Source organism: Haliotis asinina, chromosome 5 (assembly GCF_037392515.1).
Source record: "Haliotis asinina isolate JCU_RB_2024 chromosome 5, JCU_Hal_asi_v2, whole genome shotgun sequence".
In the NCBI taxonomy this organism is placed as follows: domain Eukaryota; kingdom Metazoa; phylum Mollusca; class Gastropoda; order Lepetellida; family Haliotidae; genus Haliotis; species Haliotis asinina.
This window is the reverse complement of record NC_090284.1, coordinates 58023995-58045873: the sequence shown is the minus strand read 5'-3', so window position 1 is coordinate 58045873 and position 21879 is coordinate 58023995. Positions and strand designations below refer to the sequence as shown.

General features: G+C 41.7%; 1 protein-coding gene across 1 annotated transcript; it reads right to left on the bottom strand.

The window, feature by feature from the left end:
* Positions 1 to 697: 697 nt before the first annotated feature.
* On the bottom strand, positions 698 to 19915 carry LOC137283631 (RAD50-interacting protein 1-like). The gene is made up of 14 exons (XM_067815225.1): positions 19748 to 19915; positions 16510 to 16751; positions 15846 to 16019; positions 15304 to 15441; positions 14626 to 14785; positions 13950 to 14063; positions 7137 to 7362; positions 6523 to 6660; positions 6219 to 6418; positions 5437 to 5562; positions 4817 to 4980; positions 4292 to 4475; positions 3567 to 3685; positions 698 to 2308 (listed from the first exon to the last, which is right to left on the bottom strand). The coding sequence occupies exons 1-14, from the start codon at positions 19904 to 19906 to the stop codon at positions 2095 to 2097; spliced, it is 2358 nt and encodes a 785-aa protein (XP_067671326.1). The 5' UTR covers positions 19907 to 19915; the 3' UTR covers positions 698 to 2094.
* Positions 19916 to 21879: the final 1964 nt, after the last annotated feature.

Below are 21879 nucleotides of genomic sequence, written 5' to 3'. Positions count from 1 at the left end.
CAACTCACTTATAAAATGCCATTCTGCAGCACAGCAGAGTCTAACAATAATAACAACATAATTTAGAAACATCGTCCATGCCATATATTTCATGTGGGAGACACAATGGAACGTCACTCACAGTTACACTGTCACAATACACAGCATCAGAACCAGCAATTACAAAATAGCTTGACACTGGTTGTTTTCTTAAATGAAATATTTTCTATCAGAAAACAAAACCATGCTGCTGTTGACTAATACTGACATTAATTCCGCAATCAGTGCATGTGATAGTATTCTAAACAAGCATTAAATGTCTCAAAAGTAAAACAAATAGTATCTGACAATTACAGTGAAACATCATTTGTACAGAATCCTTTCCTTCCTGGTTACAACTAAAATGTCTTTCCATTTTAACCCAGCTGAGAGTGAACTATGGTACAACATGTGTTTACTATACATGCACTACACATTACTCATGGCATCCCTAAGTTCACAGGGTCAAAGGACTTGGAAAGAAAATTTGTTGTTGATTATATACATGTATGTAGCATTCAACCAACCCATCCTACCCTTGTATCCTTTCCCTTTTCCCACACTATGCCACCCAACCTCCTGCACACCCTACCCTGCCAAGGTACCCCTAAACCCTTCCCTATCCCACCTCCCATGACCCTTTCCCCATACAGGGTATCTATACACATCGTACCCTACCACAATTAAACACAGCACTTCACACATACACGCAACTTTATCCTCTCATCTCTATCTACATACACACACACCTCTATCTATACCCGTTTGTAACAATTATCCCATACTTTTACCTAAAAGATTGTAAAATTTGGTTTACACTGGGATAAAACCACGTTATTCTGGTTGACAGCATCCTCTGTTGGGGAACGCTCATCCGTACATGCCAATATAATAACATTCCCCACCAGACAGTCGACAAGGTGATATTTCCACACAGGATCTAGATTGATGACATCTCAAAGTATATTTTAACATAAATTAGAGGGAGTATAGAAAATATACATGTAATAACTTATAACCATAATATTAGTAGAAGCTCATATTCAGTGACGACCATTACAACCGAGCCAGATTGTTATTATTACATGCATATATTGGTCAATATGCTGGAAGTTAATCTTTGGCAGTGATTGAGACGAGGGTAGAAACATTGTATCTCCATCCAGACGTGAACTGTTTGACATATATGTCAGGAGATCAAGATCTGGAAATTTCAACTTTGAACAGGTATAAAATATGTAAGTCAGAAGTCAAAGAGTCCACCTGATTTGCATTATATGTGGGTTTTACATAAGCTGTAAAGTTTGAAATAACCAGCCCAGTTTAGTTGTATCGTGACATATCAGTTGTGTAGTTCTGGTCACATCCAAAGTCCCCTAAACTGACCTCTGTCAAGATGTACAGAGTCTGGTTACATTCAAGTCCTCTAAACTAAACTCTGTCAAGATGTACAGAGTCTTATGGCATTGATGATTTACTATGCTGCAGCTTATCATCAGGAATATATAAAAAATTGTGTCATAACATGTTTGTTTACATTGTGAAAGTAGTTCCTAAAATCTGCATATGACCTCTCTAATTTGCATCAACATCCGTATATGACCTCAGTGGATACCATAAATATCTGTTGGCTTTATCCTGACAAGAACACCATCCATTCTTTGATAAAAACAGATTGTCTGACTTTTTTTAATGATGTCTTTACTGTACACAAAAAGTTACAGAGTACCTAATTCTTTCATATGACTATTATCAAACCGTCACGCTATTTTGTGACATATACACCATAGTAAGGAATCGTACGTGCTTCAGCTCATCTTAAGTGGTAGATATTTGAAATGCTGCTCTTATTTATAATGATCAGGATATGACAGTAAATAAATGGTGTTCTTGATAATGAGAAGGTATTCATTGCAGCTACCTGTGAGAACCCTCTTGACATAAGTACATCAAGACTACATAGTATACCATGTTTGCCCAGCCTGTAAAACACCCTGGCTATAAGGTGGAGAAAATATAACCCTGATGGATGGGGATGAGTCATGCATCCCCAAAACGTGTCACTGTTCTTGTTGATCACCTGACAGAAAGGTTGGTTCTCATACTTAGTATGGACTCTGCAAGGCTAGGTGAGATCTTGTAGATCCCTACTTCATGTAAGGCAGCTTTAGGATCTGCAGATTTGGCATTAGGGTCCTTCTTGGGTTCATGGAGGGCGGAGTACAGGACCTCCTTCAGAAGGATGGCAGAGCCGGTTTTCAATGTCAGCAGCGTGCAGGCTTCCTTCACTCTGAAATATTTAGAAGTGATCTGTCACTTTTAAGAGCTCAGTCTATAGTGAATGATACACAATGAACTTGAACATGTATTTAATTTATCTTACAACTATGTATGCAGATGTGGACTCTGGGTTTAGTGCTGTTTGCATTTACAGGCTGAGGTGAGGTGAAACAGGGTTTAACTTTGTGCTTGAGAATATTTGGCTCATATGACAACGTGCATGCATGTGTATGTGTAGCTCCTTGTACTAGCCCAGGCTTAAGCTGGTGTTATAGTGCTAACACTCTAAAAAGGTGGTGGTTCATTTCCAGGCTGAAATGCATGTTTGGGTTGCTTGTATTAGTGTGGACTTCAGTTATAAAGTGCAAGTCTACTGAGATACCATGCTGCACAATAACATGGACAGTTCATGCTAACTACAGGCAGATGTCCTTGCTTTATCCCTATATGATGAACATAAGGCAGGGTGGCAACAAGCACCATCTGTTAACGTGTGACACATTTGGTATGGCACAGAGTAGGATCAACCCAGTGATATTACTCTCTCAAGGCAAACGCACTACCCACTAAATCAAGGAGTTTATATCAAGTATAGACTGACTAGAACATCAGACTGCTAAGCCTTTCAAAATACTATTGTAGCCTGGAAACACCATATATATCGGAGTCTTTGTTGTGAGACTTAATTTTGCAACACATCTTGTTTGTTAAGATCCACAAACGAGTCATTTGCCAAACCTGTATGCATATGTCCAACCCTGGCTATATACGTTAGACATATTCTGTAATGTGATGTATTGGGAGAATTTCAAAGACCCTGTCAAATTTTACAAAGATCCATCCTAAACTCACTTCAAGAAAATTATTCATGTTACATTGAAATAACATGAAACCCCATGGAAATTACATCAAATGTCCGAATACAACTGGCATGAGTCTGTAGGTGCGTTTGTTATATGATACTACATATGGCAAGTATGGACAAAACAATCACATGACTTATATTTGCAATGACCTTTGACCTTGATGTACAAGGACACAGCAATAACCAAGTCACAAAAAGATGGCCACCCAATCCCTGGTCCAAGCCAAGAAGAGAGTGTGACTATCAGTCAACTCATATGACTTAGTCCGAGCTGTTTCACAGCATTAGCTACAACCAACACTTCTGGGTACCATGTCAAAATAGGCAATAACTTGCAACCACCTAATCCTCACTGATCTGCATATGAGAAGAGTGTCTCTTTCTTCACAAATGGCACACTCACTCTCTGAAATAGGTCTCTGGTTTGTTGGTGAACTCGCCAAACAGTGGGAAGAGATTACGAGTCATATCGAACTGAAGCTGTGCTGCTCCTCCTTCATTGAAGTGGTTAGATAGGATCACCTGAAACAAGAACACATGGTCTTCACAATCATATGTGTTAAATACTCTGGACCATGTTTCATCAAGTCAGCTTAATTGCAGTGCTGGCAGTCACAGATGTACACCACTTTGGGGAAGCACGAGAGCAAACTGAACAAAAAGAGACACTGTTATCATGACAAAGTTGGGATTCAAATCGCAAATCAGAAGATCCAGGCACTGCTGTAAAGGGATGTAACTCTGCAACACTCAGTGACACTGATAATGCAGAGATATCAACTATAATTAAAGCTTTGAAACAATCAATGGGTGTGATGTGTGTACGTTAGTATAGGATAAGTTCCCTGTTTGCACCAGCACAGATGAGGTGCATGTCTTGTAACATGACATAATGGAACGATTTTGTATTACTATCTCAAATGAAAACATGGATTTTATTGGTTGACTTGGTCCCATTGTGGAATGACTCATGTCACTGGTGCAGTGACAATAGACACTTTGATAAATTATTTGTCAAAAAAATAGTCCCAGATGTAATTTTGAGAGAACAAGAATAGCAGTTAGCCTTCAAAGCATGAACACTGCACCAGCATCATAGCACATGGCACCTTTGAAAATATGCAGTACCTCCTCAAGGATGAATTTATTTATTTTCTCTGCCAAGCGCTGCCAGAACTTGTGGAACAGTGGTTTGCTGAGGAGGTCCTCCATGACAGCGAGATGATCCTTGAGGACGAGCAACATCTCGCAGGCTGAGGCTGACAGACCCAGTGTTACCATCAGGTCTTTCTGGGATGGTAGAGAAATCCATCTGCGACAAAGATCCATCAAACTGATGTTTTTGATATAACAAACAAAGGTCCTTACTCTCTGTTCACCTGTCTGGCTGACAAAGCAAAGCCTAAAGACATACTCTGCTCACCTGTCTGGCTCACAAGGGAAAGCGTAAAAATAGTCTCTCTTCACCTGTCTGGCTGATGTAGCAAAGTCTAAACATACTCTCTGCTCACCTGTCTGGCTTTCATAGCAAAATATAAGGGTACACTGCTCACCTGTCTGTCTGGCAAAGAAAAGCCTAAAGGTACACTCTGCTCACCTGTCTGACTAACAAAGCAAAGTCTAAAGGTATGAAACATCAATGCTATCTCTCACCTGTCCTTCCTGTAGGGCTGACTCCTGGCATGGAAGTCAGTGAAGACGTAGCTCACACTGTTCTTCAACATGTCCACCTTGAGGGACTCAAACAGATCACTGATGTCATCAAACACAGTGGTGTTCAGAGTTGGCAGGTTGCTGATGTCAAGGTCCTCACTCAGCTGGACATAGAGATACAGTGACTTGAAACTGAGTTTAATGTCATGTTCAAGAGCATTTCATTCATACAGCCTTGTGCAGCCAGGTGTCTGCGTGGCTGTTTGCATTAGTCCAGCTCAACGTAGTTTTCATGGGACAATCAGCACAGATGCATTATACAGACTCCAAGCTGGTCAGTTTTTGTGATGACCACGTAATGATGATCAAACACAGACAGGGTGACAACACGTTCCATCAATGTCATCTGGTACTGTTAAACAAGTACTACTGTCGTCATGGAAGGCAATTTTGTAGGTTCAAAATACGCTTACTGTGGATTATAATCTTGACTGGACTGACTTTTGTTTAGCAGTAACTGGCAATGTGAATAAATGGGCCAATTATAAAATGGCCAAGGAGAGAAAACTTTGAATTGTTGCATTTTTTTTACTGAGTGTACAAGGGGAGGTAACCAATACCTTGCTGGAGTCAGCAGACTGGCTGAGGGAGAGAGACCGGGGTCGGTCCCCTTTTGCTTTACCCTGTTTCTCCTTCTTCATCCTCTGGGAATGTGTGGATTTTTGATACATTAGCTGGATAAAAAACTGAAACACAAAAAGACAATATACCTACACAGTCGTGTCAATCATAGAGTGAGAGTATGATTTTAGTCTGATATAACACTGCTTTGAACAACTTTCCAGCAACGTCACGGTAACCAAGAACAGGCCTGACACAAGACAAGTGAAGGATTTAGGCTACCCAAAGATACCCAGCTGACATGTCATGACTACGAACAGTATTGTTATCGTCTAGTTTAGTTCATCTTCTGTTTAGAGTGAAATACAAATTCTGTGCACAGTGAAGGTGAACAGATATAAGTGCCATACTGTGAGGGTATGAACACTGAAACAAAGGCGTACATACATAAATATATATGTCTTTGAAGAAAGTAAGATATCTGTAAGTAGCATGTTATTTGGCAAATATATTTGGTATGTTCATTTTTGGGATATTTCTAGAATATATCAAATTAAAAAATGTACTTAATTATCGCAATTATTCGTAAAACTCAGTTCAGTTCACTCTTGAAAAACGTTTCCTACAGTGTGTTGAGTATAGCACAGAAGCAGCGCCCTATAGGGTTATTAACAACACTTACCACCGTCTCACTCCACTCTTGAAGAACCTCTCCCACATAGTGGACTGTGTTGAGTATAGCACAGAAGGAGCTCCCTATAGGGTTATTAACAACACTTACCACCGTCTCACTCCACTCTTGAAGAACCTCTCCAACATAGTGCACTGTGTTCAGTATAGCACAGAAGCAGCTCCCTACAGGGTTGTGTGTCTCCTGCTTCATCACTTGCACTACACGGACACGGAAGTCCTCCAGCAGCTCAAGTTGCAGTCCAAGGAAGCGTAGTTTGCTGCTTACATCAGGCAGTGGCTTGTACCGGTCTGAAGATGTCAAACACTTGGATAACAAATGAATGCTACAAAAAGAAGTGTGTGCTTCTCTAGAGGTTCAAATTTTGTCATGTGTGACTTTATGTGTGACTCACCTGTGATTGTGAGAAGGAGTGTCATAAAGCTCTCCCCACACTCGGGAACCTTCAGCTCATCCACATCTGTGATGTCCTTGTACTGAGACTGCCAGGCTGTGGGAGAGGACAGCATTGCTTCGATCTTCTGTATGGCAACTGAATCACAAACAGTGCATGTTTTACATATATCCTTTCACATTATGTCACAATCAGACTCAACGTAAGATTACACACATAACTCACCAGCGTTTCAAGAGTATATATGGGGATAAAAAAAGTAATTCTTCCAAATTATCACAAGGCATACTGTCAAACCTTGAGACATTGAAGCCTGTTCCTTCCTGCTGGTCCTATTTGTCAGCAACTTGCACGTAAAAACCTATAAAAACCATAACTTTACAAAGCTGCAATAATTTTAACATGTGTCTTTTCTCTCCATTGAGAACTGAACCCAGTTCTTTGGTGTGATGAACTGGGTAAGTGTTTATTTCAAACGGGGGAACTTTTGAGGTGATATTTTCTGTAGAATTGGAGTTGAAAACTACTCCAAAGCAGAAGTAGCAAAATCCCTGTGATGAAGATGATGATGCTGATGGTGTTGTTGATGATAATGATAACGATATTCAACTTACACCTCTTCTCTATAATAAGCCACGTGTCGATGGCCTCGCCTGAGGACAGCACATGGAGACAGCCGGGCTCTGAGCTAGGGTAGTTGTAGGTGAGTCTCAGCTCCTTGTCAAACAGCAGGGCCTCGTCCACCATGTGGGAGAAGAAATGTTCATCATACACCAGCTCAGGGAGGTCGTTGACCATCTTCTCCATCACCAGGATCACCAGGCCACGCATCAACTCAACCTGTTAATAGGAACATTGTAGTCGGATTTGACACTCCATGACTTTGCCCATGACATCAATTCCAGAAACAAAGTCACATTTAGTTAAAGGCCTACTTTTTGTGATGGAACTATGAGCATAAGTGTGTTGGTTTACATGCCCTCTGCAATATTTCAGCTATATGGCAGTAGTCGAGTGTGGATCTGACAATCCAGTGACTAACAGTATAAGCATTCACCTATGCAGCTGGGAACCGATGATGTGCCAACCAAGTCATCAAGTCTGACCACCTCTTGGCACAAGCATGGGCTACTGAAGATCAATTCTAAGTCACATCTTCTTGTTATTCAACTGAGAGATACACCAAGATCAAATGTATCTCTATGAATGTATATGAATGACTAGACACATATATTTTGATATGACAAATGACTGTCGGTGTTATTGGAAACCACTGTCATCACATCCTGGCATGTCAAAGGGATACAACTGTTTTTTATATCAGTGATAGAAATGGACACAACATCTTTGGATATGATAGTTGACTAATATTGGAAGCCACTTTCATCACATCCTGGCATGTCAAAGGGACACAACTGTTTTTAACATCCACAATAGAAATGGACATGAACATGAATCTTTGGATGTAACAACTGACTGTTATTAGAAACCATTGTCATCACATCTTTGCATGTCAAAGAGACACAAACTTATACAAACCTGTAGAGGTTATGAATTCTTTGAAGAAAGTCCTCCTTGGGGTACATATAAGCATTTTTATGTCCATTAAAAATCCCTACGACAGTTGTAACTATTTTTGATAATAAAATATTTACAAAACAAAAAACTCACCTTTTGTCTTGTGAGACCACCCTTACAGGGGCTCCCAGGGCCCCTTTCAGCCAAGAGCAGGTAACTCTGGCCGTCTACCTCGCACCTCACTTTTCATGCTGAACGTATCAGACAGAATGAGGGGAGGAGGGTGGCCGTACCATAAGGAGGACTTTTTTCAAAGAATTCATAACCTCTGCAGGTTTGTATAATTCTTTTTCAGAAGAAGTCCTCCTTGGGATACATATAAGCATTAAACAGACTCCCAAAGATAACCAATAAGGAGTGGTATTCTGTCTAACAGCATAGTCCATTTGATCGAAGTGCGAACCTACATGCCCAATGGCTAGAATTTTGGAAATCCCAAATGACACAAACCCCGCCTACCCAAATCAAAGTTTGGAGACCTGGACGTACGGGACACTCGCCAAACTGAACCCTGTCCATACCGCACTAGCAAGCTATGCGGGGAAATGGAAAGGAAAGGAAGGCACCCAGCCAAAAGGGGGGGCGGGACTAAAAAACCATCACTAAATACCATCGCCGATAAAATGGGAATGGATAGTCACCCACCACCGTGTGATATAGATATAGTCACCTGACAAAGCTTAATCAGCTTGAGCAGAGCTATTCTGTCTACTGCAGAGAACTGACTGACCGAACTGAGCAAGCTCTCATGAGTGTCTGTTCAGTTGGTAATGATGGATGATCATGCTCTGACGACTCCAAATAGCCGCTGAGCAGATCCCCTCAATGGGAAGAGCCGCGGCCTACGATTTTGACATGGCCACTGCTCTCACTGAGTGAGTTGTCAACCCCTCTTGGGGAGATAAGCCTTTATGTAAATAGACCTTGCAGCCTGCCAATACAATCCATCGGGTTACCGTCTGAGTGTCAGCCGGATAGCCAGCCATTCCACCTCCATAACAGCAAAATAGCTGTTTCTCCTTAAGGAGTAAGGCTATTCTCTTAATATAACTTTGAGGGGTTTCATAACGTCTAATACATGTATGTATTATCTGACGACACAGGCAGCATAAACACAGGTAGATCGATAGGTGCAGTAATACAAAGCGAATAATCGATCTTTGGGCGGTATGAATTCAGTAAGCGTATGCTAACCGATCCTTATGGAACATAGTTCCGGGTCTGAAAATATGACATGTGAGTCGCTAACACGTCCATCAGACGCAACCGCCACTAAAAAAGCCGTTTTCCAACTTAACAGTTGTAACAAACAACACGTTATGAACAAGGGGAGTGGGCAACCATCCCAATACTCTAGACAAATTTCACGACTGGACGCAGTCTGTCTACGCATGCAAGAAAACGCTGTACCCGGGGGTATTGTCCCAACAAGACACCCTCAACGGGTATGTGGAAGGCTGAAATAGCCGTGGAGTAACCTCGAATCGTAGAAGCGGCTAAGCCAGATTCTAAACAAGACTGTAAGAACTGCAATACTTCAACTACAGTCGAAGAAAAGGGATCGAGAATCCCTCTATTTCCACACCAGCGCGCATAACAGGCTCATCTATCCTCATACTGTACATTCGTGGAATCCTTCCATGAAGCCAGAATTGTGTCTGCAACTGATGCAGGAATTCCGCTCTTTTGGAGACGATTCCGGACAGTGGTCAGGCCACCCACTGAATCCTGGGATTGGGGCTAGACTGGCCGTCCTGGGATAGTAGGTTCGCTCGCTGCGGTAATAGTACAGGCGGCTGCACTAGCGACCTGAGTATTACCGGAAACCAGACCACTGAGGTGCGAGAAGCACTAGTTGCCGCGCTGGTTGGGTGGCAAGCTGAGACAGAACTTAGGAAATCTGGGGAATTGGTGGAAGGCGTCGGCGGTAATCGCTCTCGGATCACGAATCCGAGAACAAAAAACCGGAATCTGGTTCATCAGTCCAGAGGCAAACAGATCCACCTAGAATGACCCGAACAACTGGGAGATAATGCTGAATATCTCCCGATCGAGCAACCACTCGTGGGGAGCTAGAACACGTCGTGAGAGCGCATCTTCACGCACGTTGTCGACCCCTGGGAGATAGACAGGCATAACCCGCATGCTGAACTGATCACACCATAGTAGAAACTGCCACACCTCCTGAAGGAGCGACGGAACACAGTGCCGCCTTGCTTCAGAATGTAGGACTTCGCTGTCTGGTTGTCCATCTCTAGACGAACCACTCGGCTTCGAACCTGATCCACGAAGCGTTCGAACACCAGCCTCACAGCTCTCAAGTCTAGCACATTGATGTGCAAGGTCGCCTCGTGGTCGGACCATAGTCCCGACACTGTGAGGGAGGCATCTGTCTGAACTGTGAGAGCTGAGACGGTACCGGAGTCATCAGAGGTAAACCTTTGAACAGATTCCCGGTATCTGTCCACCACCGCAAGTGAGGAATCAACCACTGGGGAATAGCCAGATTCTTCTCGTAGCTCTCAGAGTGGGACCACTGTTGTGCTAACGCCTGCTGAATGGGACGCATACTCCGACGTGCATGCCAAACTATGTCCACCGTCGCCGCTATGTTGCCTAGCAACTGAAGCCATGTTCGTGCCGAGGCCATAGGGGACTGTAGGAACCTTAACACTATGCCCTGTACCTTGATAATGCGCTCTTGGGACAGAGAAACCATCCCTCGGGTTGTCTCGAACCTCGCCCCCAAGAAAACCAGATCCTGCGTCGGCACCAGTTCTGATTTTTTAAGATTGATAACCCAACCTAGCCTGGTGAGAATATCCATCATCTACTGTGTGGATTCTCAACCTATGTGTTGGGAGAGCGCTCTGAGGATCCAGTCGTCTAGGTACGGGAAATAAAAGTTGCCCTGCACCCTGGCAACTTGAGCTGGTACTAGCACGAGTTTGGTCAACACCCTTGGTGCCGTGGAGATGCCGAAGGGGAGCACACGAAACTGGTAACAAACCCCGTCGAAGGAAAACCGAAGGTAACTCGGGATGCATTGGTACATGGAGGTATGCATCTATGAGGTTGATTGACGTAAGCCAATCCCCTGCCTCTACAGAGGCCAGTGTCTCCATCTTGAAAGACGGCACCTCTATCAAGTTGTTCAAACCCTTGAGATTTAGAATGGGTCTGAACCCTCCGTTCTTTTCGGTCACCAGGAAATAAGTGGAGTAAAAACCCTGTATTCTCCTGTCCTGATGGAACCATGTCTATGGCTGCCTTGTCCAGTAAAGACTGAATTTCGACACGGAGGATTGCCACTTTTCCGACAAAAGGAGGAGGCTCTCGCTTCCCCTGTGGCATGTGGCCATCCCTGAGTGTGGACAGGACCCAGGATGTGACTCTCTCCCATTCCCGCAGTAATAACGGGAGGCGACAACCCACAGGAATTTCGGGTAGAAAGTGTCCTGGCCGACGACAGAGAGATTGCCGCTTGCAACGGGACAACTGAGTCGCAGGATAGCTTGAGCTGAGGACTGAAGGCCGCGCGCGAGAGGTGGAGGGTTGTTCAAGCAAGGGTTTAGAGTCCTTGAATTGACTAATGGCCTCCCTAACTACCGTCAAAGCCCCTGGGAACAGGGTCGAACCCAGCCGGAGAGGCAGCAACAGCAGTGCCTGCTGTGTAGCCGGTGAATACCTGGCGACAGACAGCGCATTGAGTCGCATGCCAAGTGGCTGAGTGGACGAGGACGAGTCCCCTGACGGGCCGACGCCTGGCTGTGGCCAGACCACCCCCAAGTGCGATGGGGGCGTACACACACTCGTCAACAACGGGAGGGTCAAACAGCGCATCCTCCCCCATTGAGTAGCGGTGGTTAGCTCCGGGAGATTGAACCGCGAGCGTCTACGCGACAGGAGCGGACTAATTACCTCACTGATGAGTGATGGTAAAATACGCTATTGTGTCTCAGCCACCCTACACAAAGCAAACGCTTCCCCAGGAAGACGAAACTCTTGGGCTTGTCCGAAGGGACGACCACCTGCGGCATTTCTTTATAACGACTTCGCTATAGAGCGAAGGTAATCTGAGCAGCTGGGTCTCGGTTACCCTGCACGGAGTAAACACTTCCCAGGAAGACGAAACTCCGTGGAGTCGGGTGCATCTGATGGGATGACCACCGGCGTCAGTGCTACCGCGATCCATCCGAGCGAAAAGCTCCGAATCGGCCTCCGTTGGGATTGAGAACCACCAGTTCGGTTGCCGGTAACCCCGATGAGGGACCCGTCAACAAGGAGAACAGAATTGGCCGACCCCTGGCTCAACGAAAAACCAGGGTGCCGAGACCCCGTGGGATCGGCTGCCGAAGCAGGGACCTCCGATGCACTGAGCGGAACCGAGGCAGGTGGCAAAGCCAGTGCTCGAGAACAACCAGTTCGGTTGCCGGTAACCCGACGCACAAGGGACCCGTCAATAAGGAGAACAGACCCAGAAGAGCCGAGTTGTCTGAATCGGCCAACCCCTGGCTCAACGAAAAACCAGGGTGCGGAGACCCTGTGGGATCGGCTGCTGAAGCAGGGACCTCCGATGCACTGAGTGGAACCGGGGCAGACGGCAAAGCCGGTGCTCGAGAACCACCAGTTGGGTTGCCGGTGACCAACCTCGGTGCAGAACCCTTAGGGCCAGCGGGGAAAACGACACCAGAGCCGTAGCTTGGATCTGACATTCCCACAGGGACAGCAACCGTGCCTGAGCCTAAACCCAAAGCTTGGATGCACCCTATTCTCTCTCAAACGATCCCGGACCGCAAAGATCAGAGAACGGATGCTGAGCTCCTGCTAATGGAGATCGGACATCGCGTCCGTGATCAGGAAGCAGACCGACATTTGCTGCTGCAAATGCTGGTGCGGGGTGGGGGGTATTGAGAAAAAGAGGGAAGAGGGAAAGAAGAGGGTATATCCCCTGACTTAGCCCGCTTGTCCCATGGAGTACGTAACGCAGAGGCGAAACTGTAACAATCAGAACCAAACTAATGGTAACTGATGTACAGAAAACATACGCAATAGAACACACAATATGCAAGATATAAACACACGGTCAATAATAAATTGCCTATATACATTTAACCCAGCTAAACAACTAGGTATAAGCGGATAAATGCAAGTAAGAAGTGTGCACACATAATTGTGTAATGCTATGAAAAAGACTAACAGTCTTAAAACCAAATTACCCATTTTGACTGAAACAAGAACAAATGGGTTAAGACATATTAGCATGTAAAACATACTAATAAGAAACATGTAGGAATAAGTGAGATGCAAGCGAAATACTTCCCGCACTAAAAAGAAGTCATAAAGGCCGCCATCTTGCCTGCCACATGACAGGCAGATAGGAACCTACCGGCAACGTTAGAACAATTTATGAATGAAACTTTCAGCCCAGAAATTCCAACTAATGCCCGTGCGAAAGAAAAGGAACCATACATACAGTAGCTGACTCTTTCTCACTCATAATTCCGAAGGTAGATAGCATCTAAATGGACCACGCACGTCTTTCTAGTCGAACAACAGCATGAAAAAGTGAGGTGCGAGGTAGACAGCCAGAGTTACCTGCTCTTGGCTGTAGGGGGCCCTGGGAGGCCCTGTAAGGGTGGTCTTGCAAGACAAAAAATGAGTTTTTTGTGTTTTAAATATTTTATTATCAAAAATAGTTACAACTGTCGTAGGGATTTTTAATGGACATAAAAATGCTTATATGTACCCCAAGGAGGAATTCTTCTGAAAAAGAATCTGTTTTTGTATCGACAATGGAAATGAACACAACATCTCGGTATATGACACATGATCATCCACTGACTGACCTTGGCATTGAGACTGTCATGGCCAGCCTCCTTCAGCAAGGGCTGGATGTTCTTCATGAGGAAGTCATTGTGGTCTCGGATCCAGCTCAACACTTGGGTGAAATACCACTCTGGCTACAAGGACAAACAAAAACATGACTGCCTGGAACTTTACAGATCAGTGCAATTCTGCACAGTGACTTGCTGAAATCAATCATGTTGTCCATCAGTATGTTGTAAAATGGACTGCAACCATGCTACAGATCACCCTAACCTTGCTGATGGGTTAACCTCTTTGCTTATGTTGGTTGGTTGGGTTGTTCTTCAACGCCACACTCAGCAATATTCCAGCTATCGGGCAGCTGAACAAGACAATCCGGTGATTAAGATGAGCATTGATCTACGCAATTGGGATATGATGACATGTGTCCACCAAATCTGTGAGCCTGATCATCCCATCCTGATTGTGGGATCTTATGACAAGTAAAGATAACTGAAGATTGATTCTAACCCGGATCTTCACCCATACTTTGTTCTTGTACATGAGGGTCCGTGGAAATCCCTTTACAGATAATGGAAATTTTTAGCTACTTTGCAAAAACAATGCATTCTATTGATGTGGTGTATGTAGAGTGGCATGAAGGCATCCTGCAGATGATCTTCCTTTGGGATATACTAGTACATTACAGTACCCTACCTTGTCAAGGCTGTTTGTCTGTTTCTTCCCATAGAAGTGATACTTGAACCTCTTCTTCAGTGGCTTCAGCATCAGCTGGAGGGGCAAGATAAGGGGCTTCAGCCCCGGGATATTCAGCAGGGTGGGGCTCGACACTTGGGTCTCGATAGAGATAGTGTCACTGACAAGGTTACGGAAACTCAACATCGTATTCAGGCAGGTTTCAGAACTGTCTTCATAATACTCCACCAATAACAAAGCAAGTGTTGTTTTTTTAAAAAAAAATAAATTGGCTTCACACACTGAACGCAATAATACCTCCCCAGCACCTATTTAGGTCATTTACCATGGTGTGGATTTTGAGGAAAGTCTTAGCAATGTGTCATATTATGTTGGTATGCCATTTTATGTAACATTTGTTAAGCTACATGTTAGAAAAGTGTTCTTATGGGTAACAGTCATAAAAAAACAAGACATATGTTATTGCATTAACATTTATCTTTTGGTGTTGAAAGGTATGTTCACAATACAATAAGCCTGCAGAAACTATAACAAACATGGTCTTACTGACAGCAAACTTAGAATGATGCATCTGTCACTGATGTAATGGCGCTGCATGTACCTATCATAACAATGGACAAAGGGAGATAATCTACATACTAATTTATCAGAATTCTGCAACATTCACAAAAAGGATACGGCAGGACAAGTTGCAAGAGTTGCTTGAAGAGTGACTGCATTCTTGACTTCATCTCAGATGCGTTAGAAACAACAGGTGCTTTAATGGTTGATGCTACCAGAGGCCATCTCATTGCTTTCAGAACATCCTCAAATTCCCTTTGTAAACAAAATATCACAATCAGTGTGTATTGTTCATGCAACAGAGGTCAAACAACAACAGTCAACCAGTAAGAAGACAGAATATGCAAGTATTACTTAATGGCATGATTAAAAGAAACTGAAGGATGTAGAGAACAATACATAATTTAAGTCTCTAAGTGAATGAAGACTATGTTTCTAAATATTTTTAAATAGTCATTCAAACAGCTTCAGATGTATCTTGGCAACTCTTGTGATCAATAAACTGAATATGAATATACAGAAACAACAGACATTCTGTACAAATATATGCGTATGTGGTATACATCTAAACATGTGAGTCATGTCTTTTCAGTAACCATGACGTGTAACCATGGTAACCTGATGAATTTTAGTTACCAATATAACAAAGAATTGCTTACGCTGCTATTTTATCTTTTAGTAGCTTGTTCCAGAATAAGATTGTCTCCTTAGTGAACTGCACCAGGTTTTTGCATGAGGACCCATCCAAACTGTCGTACAGGGCAGTCAGACTGTTAAACACCTCCACTGCACTGCCCATAGACTCTGTAATTAGTGCAGCTTGCAACTGGGAGCTGAAAATGATGACCCAGGTATAATAACGTTACTGTTTGGCAAATCTGACTTTTACAGTCTGGACTCAATACCTTTGAGTTTTTTGGGACTGAACAACTCCTAGGATCAATTTCAGAAGCTATAATTGTCTTAGGGACTACTAATAACTGATGCTAATGGACTAAACAGAATTTTATATACATACACAGACAGACAGACAGACAGACAGACAGACATGTTTCATGGCTGCATACAGGTTCACAATGCTACATATGAACATGTTAATTACTTTTACATGTCTTAAATATAACTAAATATAACCTTAATTTTAGATTTCACAGAAGTAAAGCCAAGACGTATATCTGATTTTATGGTAAAAACTCTTGAGAAATGATGAACCTACATTTATGTCTGACTTCCTTGTTATTCTATTATCTGTTAACATTCTGAGTGCCAATTAATATTACAGAAAAAAGGTGTAGTATTACTGATCATGCTGATCATCCTAACCTGCACTCTTCCACCTTTGCAACAATGCTAAGGTATTTGGTGTATTGTTCAAGTTCCTCCACCTGCTGAGTGAGTACTGTCAGCTCATCCAGCATAGGTTTGTGTATGCGCAGATGGTCCAGAATATCGTGCCTCACTGCTTCTTGATTCTCACCAACTTTCTTAATCTGTTTGCTGATCGTCTGAGCATTTTTTATTGCCTTCTTAATTTCTGATGGAACTTCTGAGCTGGCAAGTGAGACCTAAATCAATACAAAATAAATAGATGACAGCAATGGCAATATTATGGACAGTAACTTCTTTGTTATTCATACAGAACATGTTGAGTTCTAATGACAGCCTCTTTATACATAAAGTAGTGTCATAACACTCCTAGCTTCAAGGAGCTACATGGTATGTTGTTCAAGCATATGAATGGGCAAGAGGTATCCCCAAATATCCCCAAGTGTACATGTATAATATACATGTTGACTATCCTTCAAAATTGTCTCATTTTCCTAATATGTTGGGGAAACCTACCGATTACAGGCTGAACATGATGTTATTGAACATTCTGCCTACTTTGCTGTAAGCTGATCTGGCTATATTTGATCATTTTTCTGATTATTAGACAAGTTATCAATTTCCTCATGAAATGGTTTCGTATGATCATTGAAATAATAGTTAATGGACCCCATCTGCTTGACAAAATAAGTTCTTGGACAAAATGGAAACTGACAGATTAAGGAAAAAGTGTCTTGTTAGGAACACAATTGTGCATAGACTTTCTTTTTGACTACTAAAACTGAACATCTATGTCATTAATTTTCATTGAAATTTGTAAAAAATATCATAGTCTTATATTTAATTAGAAATTTCCAGACTCATTTATTTTGTCATGAAACTTCTCAAAAAGGTTTTGAATGACAACTCTTGGATATCCGCACTTCGGAGTGCCTTTATAGCAACAAGGTCGTCAAGCTCAGCGAGTGCCTATAAGCTCCGCTCACTGATGTTTCATCTCTACCAGCCATGTCATTACAGAAACCCAACGATGTTGCGAGTTTCCAGTAGTAGTTCACCAGCGGATGCGCAATTTTTTGCAAGCACTGGTTTTAGATATTTTTTCTTTTCTGACTAACATGCTCATATTTCTTTGTATTAAGCTGTGCTGAGGTGTTATGTTTTGTGTATTTATACATTTTGTATTTTTTAAATTTAGTAAAAATGACTTACATTGGTCACATTTTGCTATATTCTATTATTCGTAGTTTTGATCAATTTAAATAATCTAAATATATTTTATATTTTGGTTTCAAACATAACTATTTGGATCAAATGAATTATAAATGTAAACTAATATAAATATATATCTTTGTCATTCAGCAATTTGCAGCAATACATTCACATGAAGTTTATACGCAATTATTTTTCGAAGCTGTAAGAATGCATTACACTGGACACGTCAGCCATTTTCTTGCCAGTTCGGTCAACGTATTCTAATTTTATTAGAATTATTTCAAGGGTTAGGGTTTGGGTTTAGGGTTAGGGTAAGGGACCTAATCCAATATAGTAGTGTTACGAGTATGTATTTTCTGTATATTTTGTTATTAATTAAGTAATAATTATTATTGGGTCACAACATTTAGTGTTTTGAATATTAAATATGATGGGTCACATTTCGTTTTAATAGCTGGTCAACACTTTTAGCATTCTGGTTTTCTGGAATTTATCTGCTCCTAGTTTTCTATGTGTTTTCTTCTGGGAGACTTATTCTAGGGCATTCTACAGAGTTGACGATGTTCATCTGAGCCCGAACTTTAGGGAAATGACTTAGTAAATATATATATATATATATAATGGCTGGTTGCCGTGTTGAGGGCGACACTCACACTCACATTCATTCATATTTGCTGGAGTTACATCTCTGGCATGCTTGATCATCAAAACCTGTCAAAACCAGTTGAATTGTATTTGTAATTAGCACTGTTATATTGACTTGTGACTTTGTATACCCTGCTCTCGTTGCATGATAATAATATCTGAATATTTTAAACTTGTCTTTGTTCTGTTTTGCTGGTTCACAAGGGGAATTCTTACATTGTTGTCACGGTAAATTCTTAACGAGTTAGATACATGAGTACCAGTTGTTTTCCTTTTCCATTTCCATTTTTAATACTTTGTTCACATGTTAAATAAACAATGAAATGTGTTGATGTAAAATTTTTGGGCTAATGGAAATCGGCCTTGAACTTGCAATCCAACTTTCACCTCTAGATCTACATATTTTCAATAATGATTCGAAGTCTAACTCACCCTCATGCCTTCACTAGACGTGCCCACGTCTCACTCATTCCTTAGTGCGATCCACATTATCCTTACTGTGTTCCCTACAACACTTTTCTGTCACGAAAGCACACAATGATTTTAATACACGCACGTCAATCATGCATCCACCGTGAAATCGACGTCTGACGCCTGACGTCAACAACCGCTTTCAGTTCAAACCACACAACATGTTATCTTGCAGATTACGGAATAGTATGATTGTGCCAAATGATATCTGGGCCATTTGGCAACCGTCACTAGATCGAAAGTCCGAAACACCAAGTCTATCCGTATTCTTCGTAATTGTCCACAAACAATTTGACTCTTTCCATTCATTTCTGTGACGCCACAGGAATGACTAGCTAAATTTGCACATTGTGCAACAATGTGGACGTAGCTCAGTCTGTTAGCTGTCGGGCTAACAATCTGAAGATCACTGGTTTGTGTCCGACCGGTTCTCACAAACTGGTTGCTTGTCTCACTGACATGTGACCTACGGCTGAGAACGTCCTCACGAGAAATTATGGTGCTGAACTCTAAAGGTGCTCCCAAACTTCAATGATGTTAGTACCCTCAAGTGGAAATGCACCACTTCAAATTTATTTAATTTAATATCATTATTATAGACCTATCGGCCTATAGTAAAATAGGCAAAACGTTCTACAATATCCCGTTTGGTCTATTATTGGCTAATCGGTAGGCTTCCCCAAACTGCCTATACATCTTCTAAACACACATAACGATAGTTTAATGGAGACGCCCACCACTAATCATCTTTGGCAATAGCTACTGTGCATGTAAAACAATTGCTGTCACTAAACAAAACAACTGCACTGAAAACACACCGGGGATTTTAATGGGGCTTCTGATTATTTGATGTGAAACAGAAAGCGTGAAATATGGACAACGTTCATGAACACACAGCAAATACCTTCTTTTCCAACGACTCTTTCTTTGACCGAGCCTCTTCATATAGTTGTTTGGCATTAAATATCGTTCTGATGTTGTCGGTGAATTTTGAATTAATGTAGTTAACAACATGGTCATCCAATAATGAAGTTGACATCTCAGAGCTCATGGGGGCTGCCATGTTGGCAGTGAAACTGGAGTTTCCTACTACTTTCTTTACTACTTTTAAGCAATGATTGTCAGCATGAATTCTGGCAATAGGTACGATGTATTCGTAACAACGAAACTTGTGTGAGGCATAAAACTTGCGTGCAAGAAATGTTACCTACTCAAAATAAACTTCTTTTTCACACTAAACACAACAATATTACACTCTACTCAGTCGTCACAAATCGGGTCATATTAAATGGCTGCATGTCTACCTAGTTTTCTTGTTAACTTAACGTTGCTGATTCCTCATTATGGCAGTTTATGATTCGATATCCTCCCATTTGTGAGAACTCCCAGTTGTGAGACACATTGATTAATGGTTGAGTGCACTAAGGTGGTGTTTCCACACCCTTACTTTGAAAGGAGGAACAGCCCGGTTGCTGAAAAGTACCCACAGGAGACATGGTTCATTAATGAGTTAATTACACAGAAGACGTTCATTATAGAGCATTTATTGTTTCCAGTAGAGAACGTCGATAGATACAGAAATAATGAAATAGATTATGAAATACATGGTGCGGCCAGGTCGACATCAGTACTCGCAGAAGGCCTGACATATAAAGAGCAGTCAAGGTTTGAAAGACACATTTATATAATTATAGTTTAAAAAGTTTTTGAAATCAGATTTTATGAATTACGGTGAATTGGGTAGACACCCCCTCAGTATACCTGTGTATGTAAGAATTTCATCAAACTGGAAAAAAAGGAAAATTAAATACTTTTTTATACAATGTTATGTACAATTTATATTCTTCAAATGTTGAATTTAAATGTCCATTGTTATCACGTGTCAAGTGTATCGTATCCTACAGGTTACTGGATTGTATTACATTTCGCTCAGTCAGTCTGTACTTAAGCATTGTTTGGCTTAGAATAATGCACAATTCATTTTCATTGATCAGTTTAAGCAGTTACGGTGGCGCTCTGCTGTCGACTCATCGAAAGGTTATTACTAGTCGTCAACATATGCAAGATCTGAACACTGACACGACATCACAGGTGTAGAAGTTTTGGGACGCTCTATCTTTCCTACACTATGAGACTCTGGTAAACTGAAATTAGAACTTGAAACAACCCATTGCCCACTGAAATAGACATTGTTACGACATTAAAAGATGCAACAGAATCTGCCAATTTTATACATCATCTGTCTGTGATGAACTCCACATTTTATTGTACCGTACTCTAGCACTAAATGCCCTAAGATATCAATTTCATTTCCAATATTTCTGTAAACATCCAAATATTGAAAAAAATGTTCTTATCTAGTGAGATGCGATTATTCACCACTTAACTCAAAAACGCATCGAAACTGAACTTTGTTCAGTGTTTTAATATGGATCTAAATGTCGTATGTCCTCTGTGTCACTCTATGTAATTTTTGAGGATAAAATGTATGTTCTGTTCGTAAGGTTCAGCAGCATAGCTAAACCCTAATCCGCTATGGTTAATCCATTCTGTCAGATAGGCGAGTATGGTCTGTTTTCTTTGTTAATTACCTAATCCACAACTGTCTCACGACTGGCAGTCTCACAACTGAGAGCTCTCACAAATGGGAGAAGAACCCCCTACCTGGCTAATTATCTCTATTTACAACGTCTAGACAAAATGTTTCAAGAGTCTTGGCTATACAATGCCATTTGTACCAGAAAGTCTTAAATACGAAAAACGTAGACGTAGAACGCCGAGGTCGACCCTTTCTGTATGAGAGGTCCCTATGCCTGCTAAGTACCTAATATACAATTTAGGATTTTATTTGAATACATATACAAATTATTCATCACAGACTAACCGTTACTTTTAAATCAAAGCGAAAGACGGAAGATGCGCCACGTTTGGTACAACTCGTTTCAGCTCGAACGTGTCGGAGAATATAACTTGTCAGTAATATTGAATGAGTAAATTTTGATAGTTGTTAATGTCCAAATTAATAAATAAAAAACA

Excerpts from the sequence above, each read along its gene's own strand:
- LOC137283631 (XM_067815225.1), bottom strand. The coding sequence starts at position 19,906 with ATGGCAGCCCCCATGAGCTCTGAGATGTCAACTTCATTATTGGATGAC. Across the intron at positions 3,686-4,291 it reads ATAAATTCATCCTTGAGGAG|GTGATCCTATCTAACCACTT; the intron begins GTACTGCATATT and ends TTCTTGTTTCAG. Across the intron at positions 2,309-3,566 it reads CCAGAGACCTATTTCAGAGA|AGTGAAGGAAGCCTGCACGC; the intron begins GTGAGTGTGCCA and ends TAAATATTTCAG.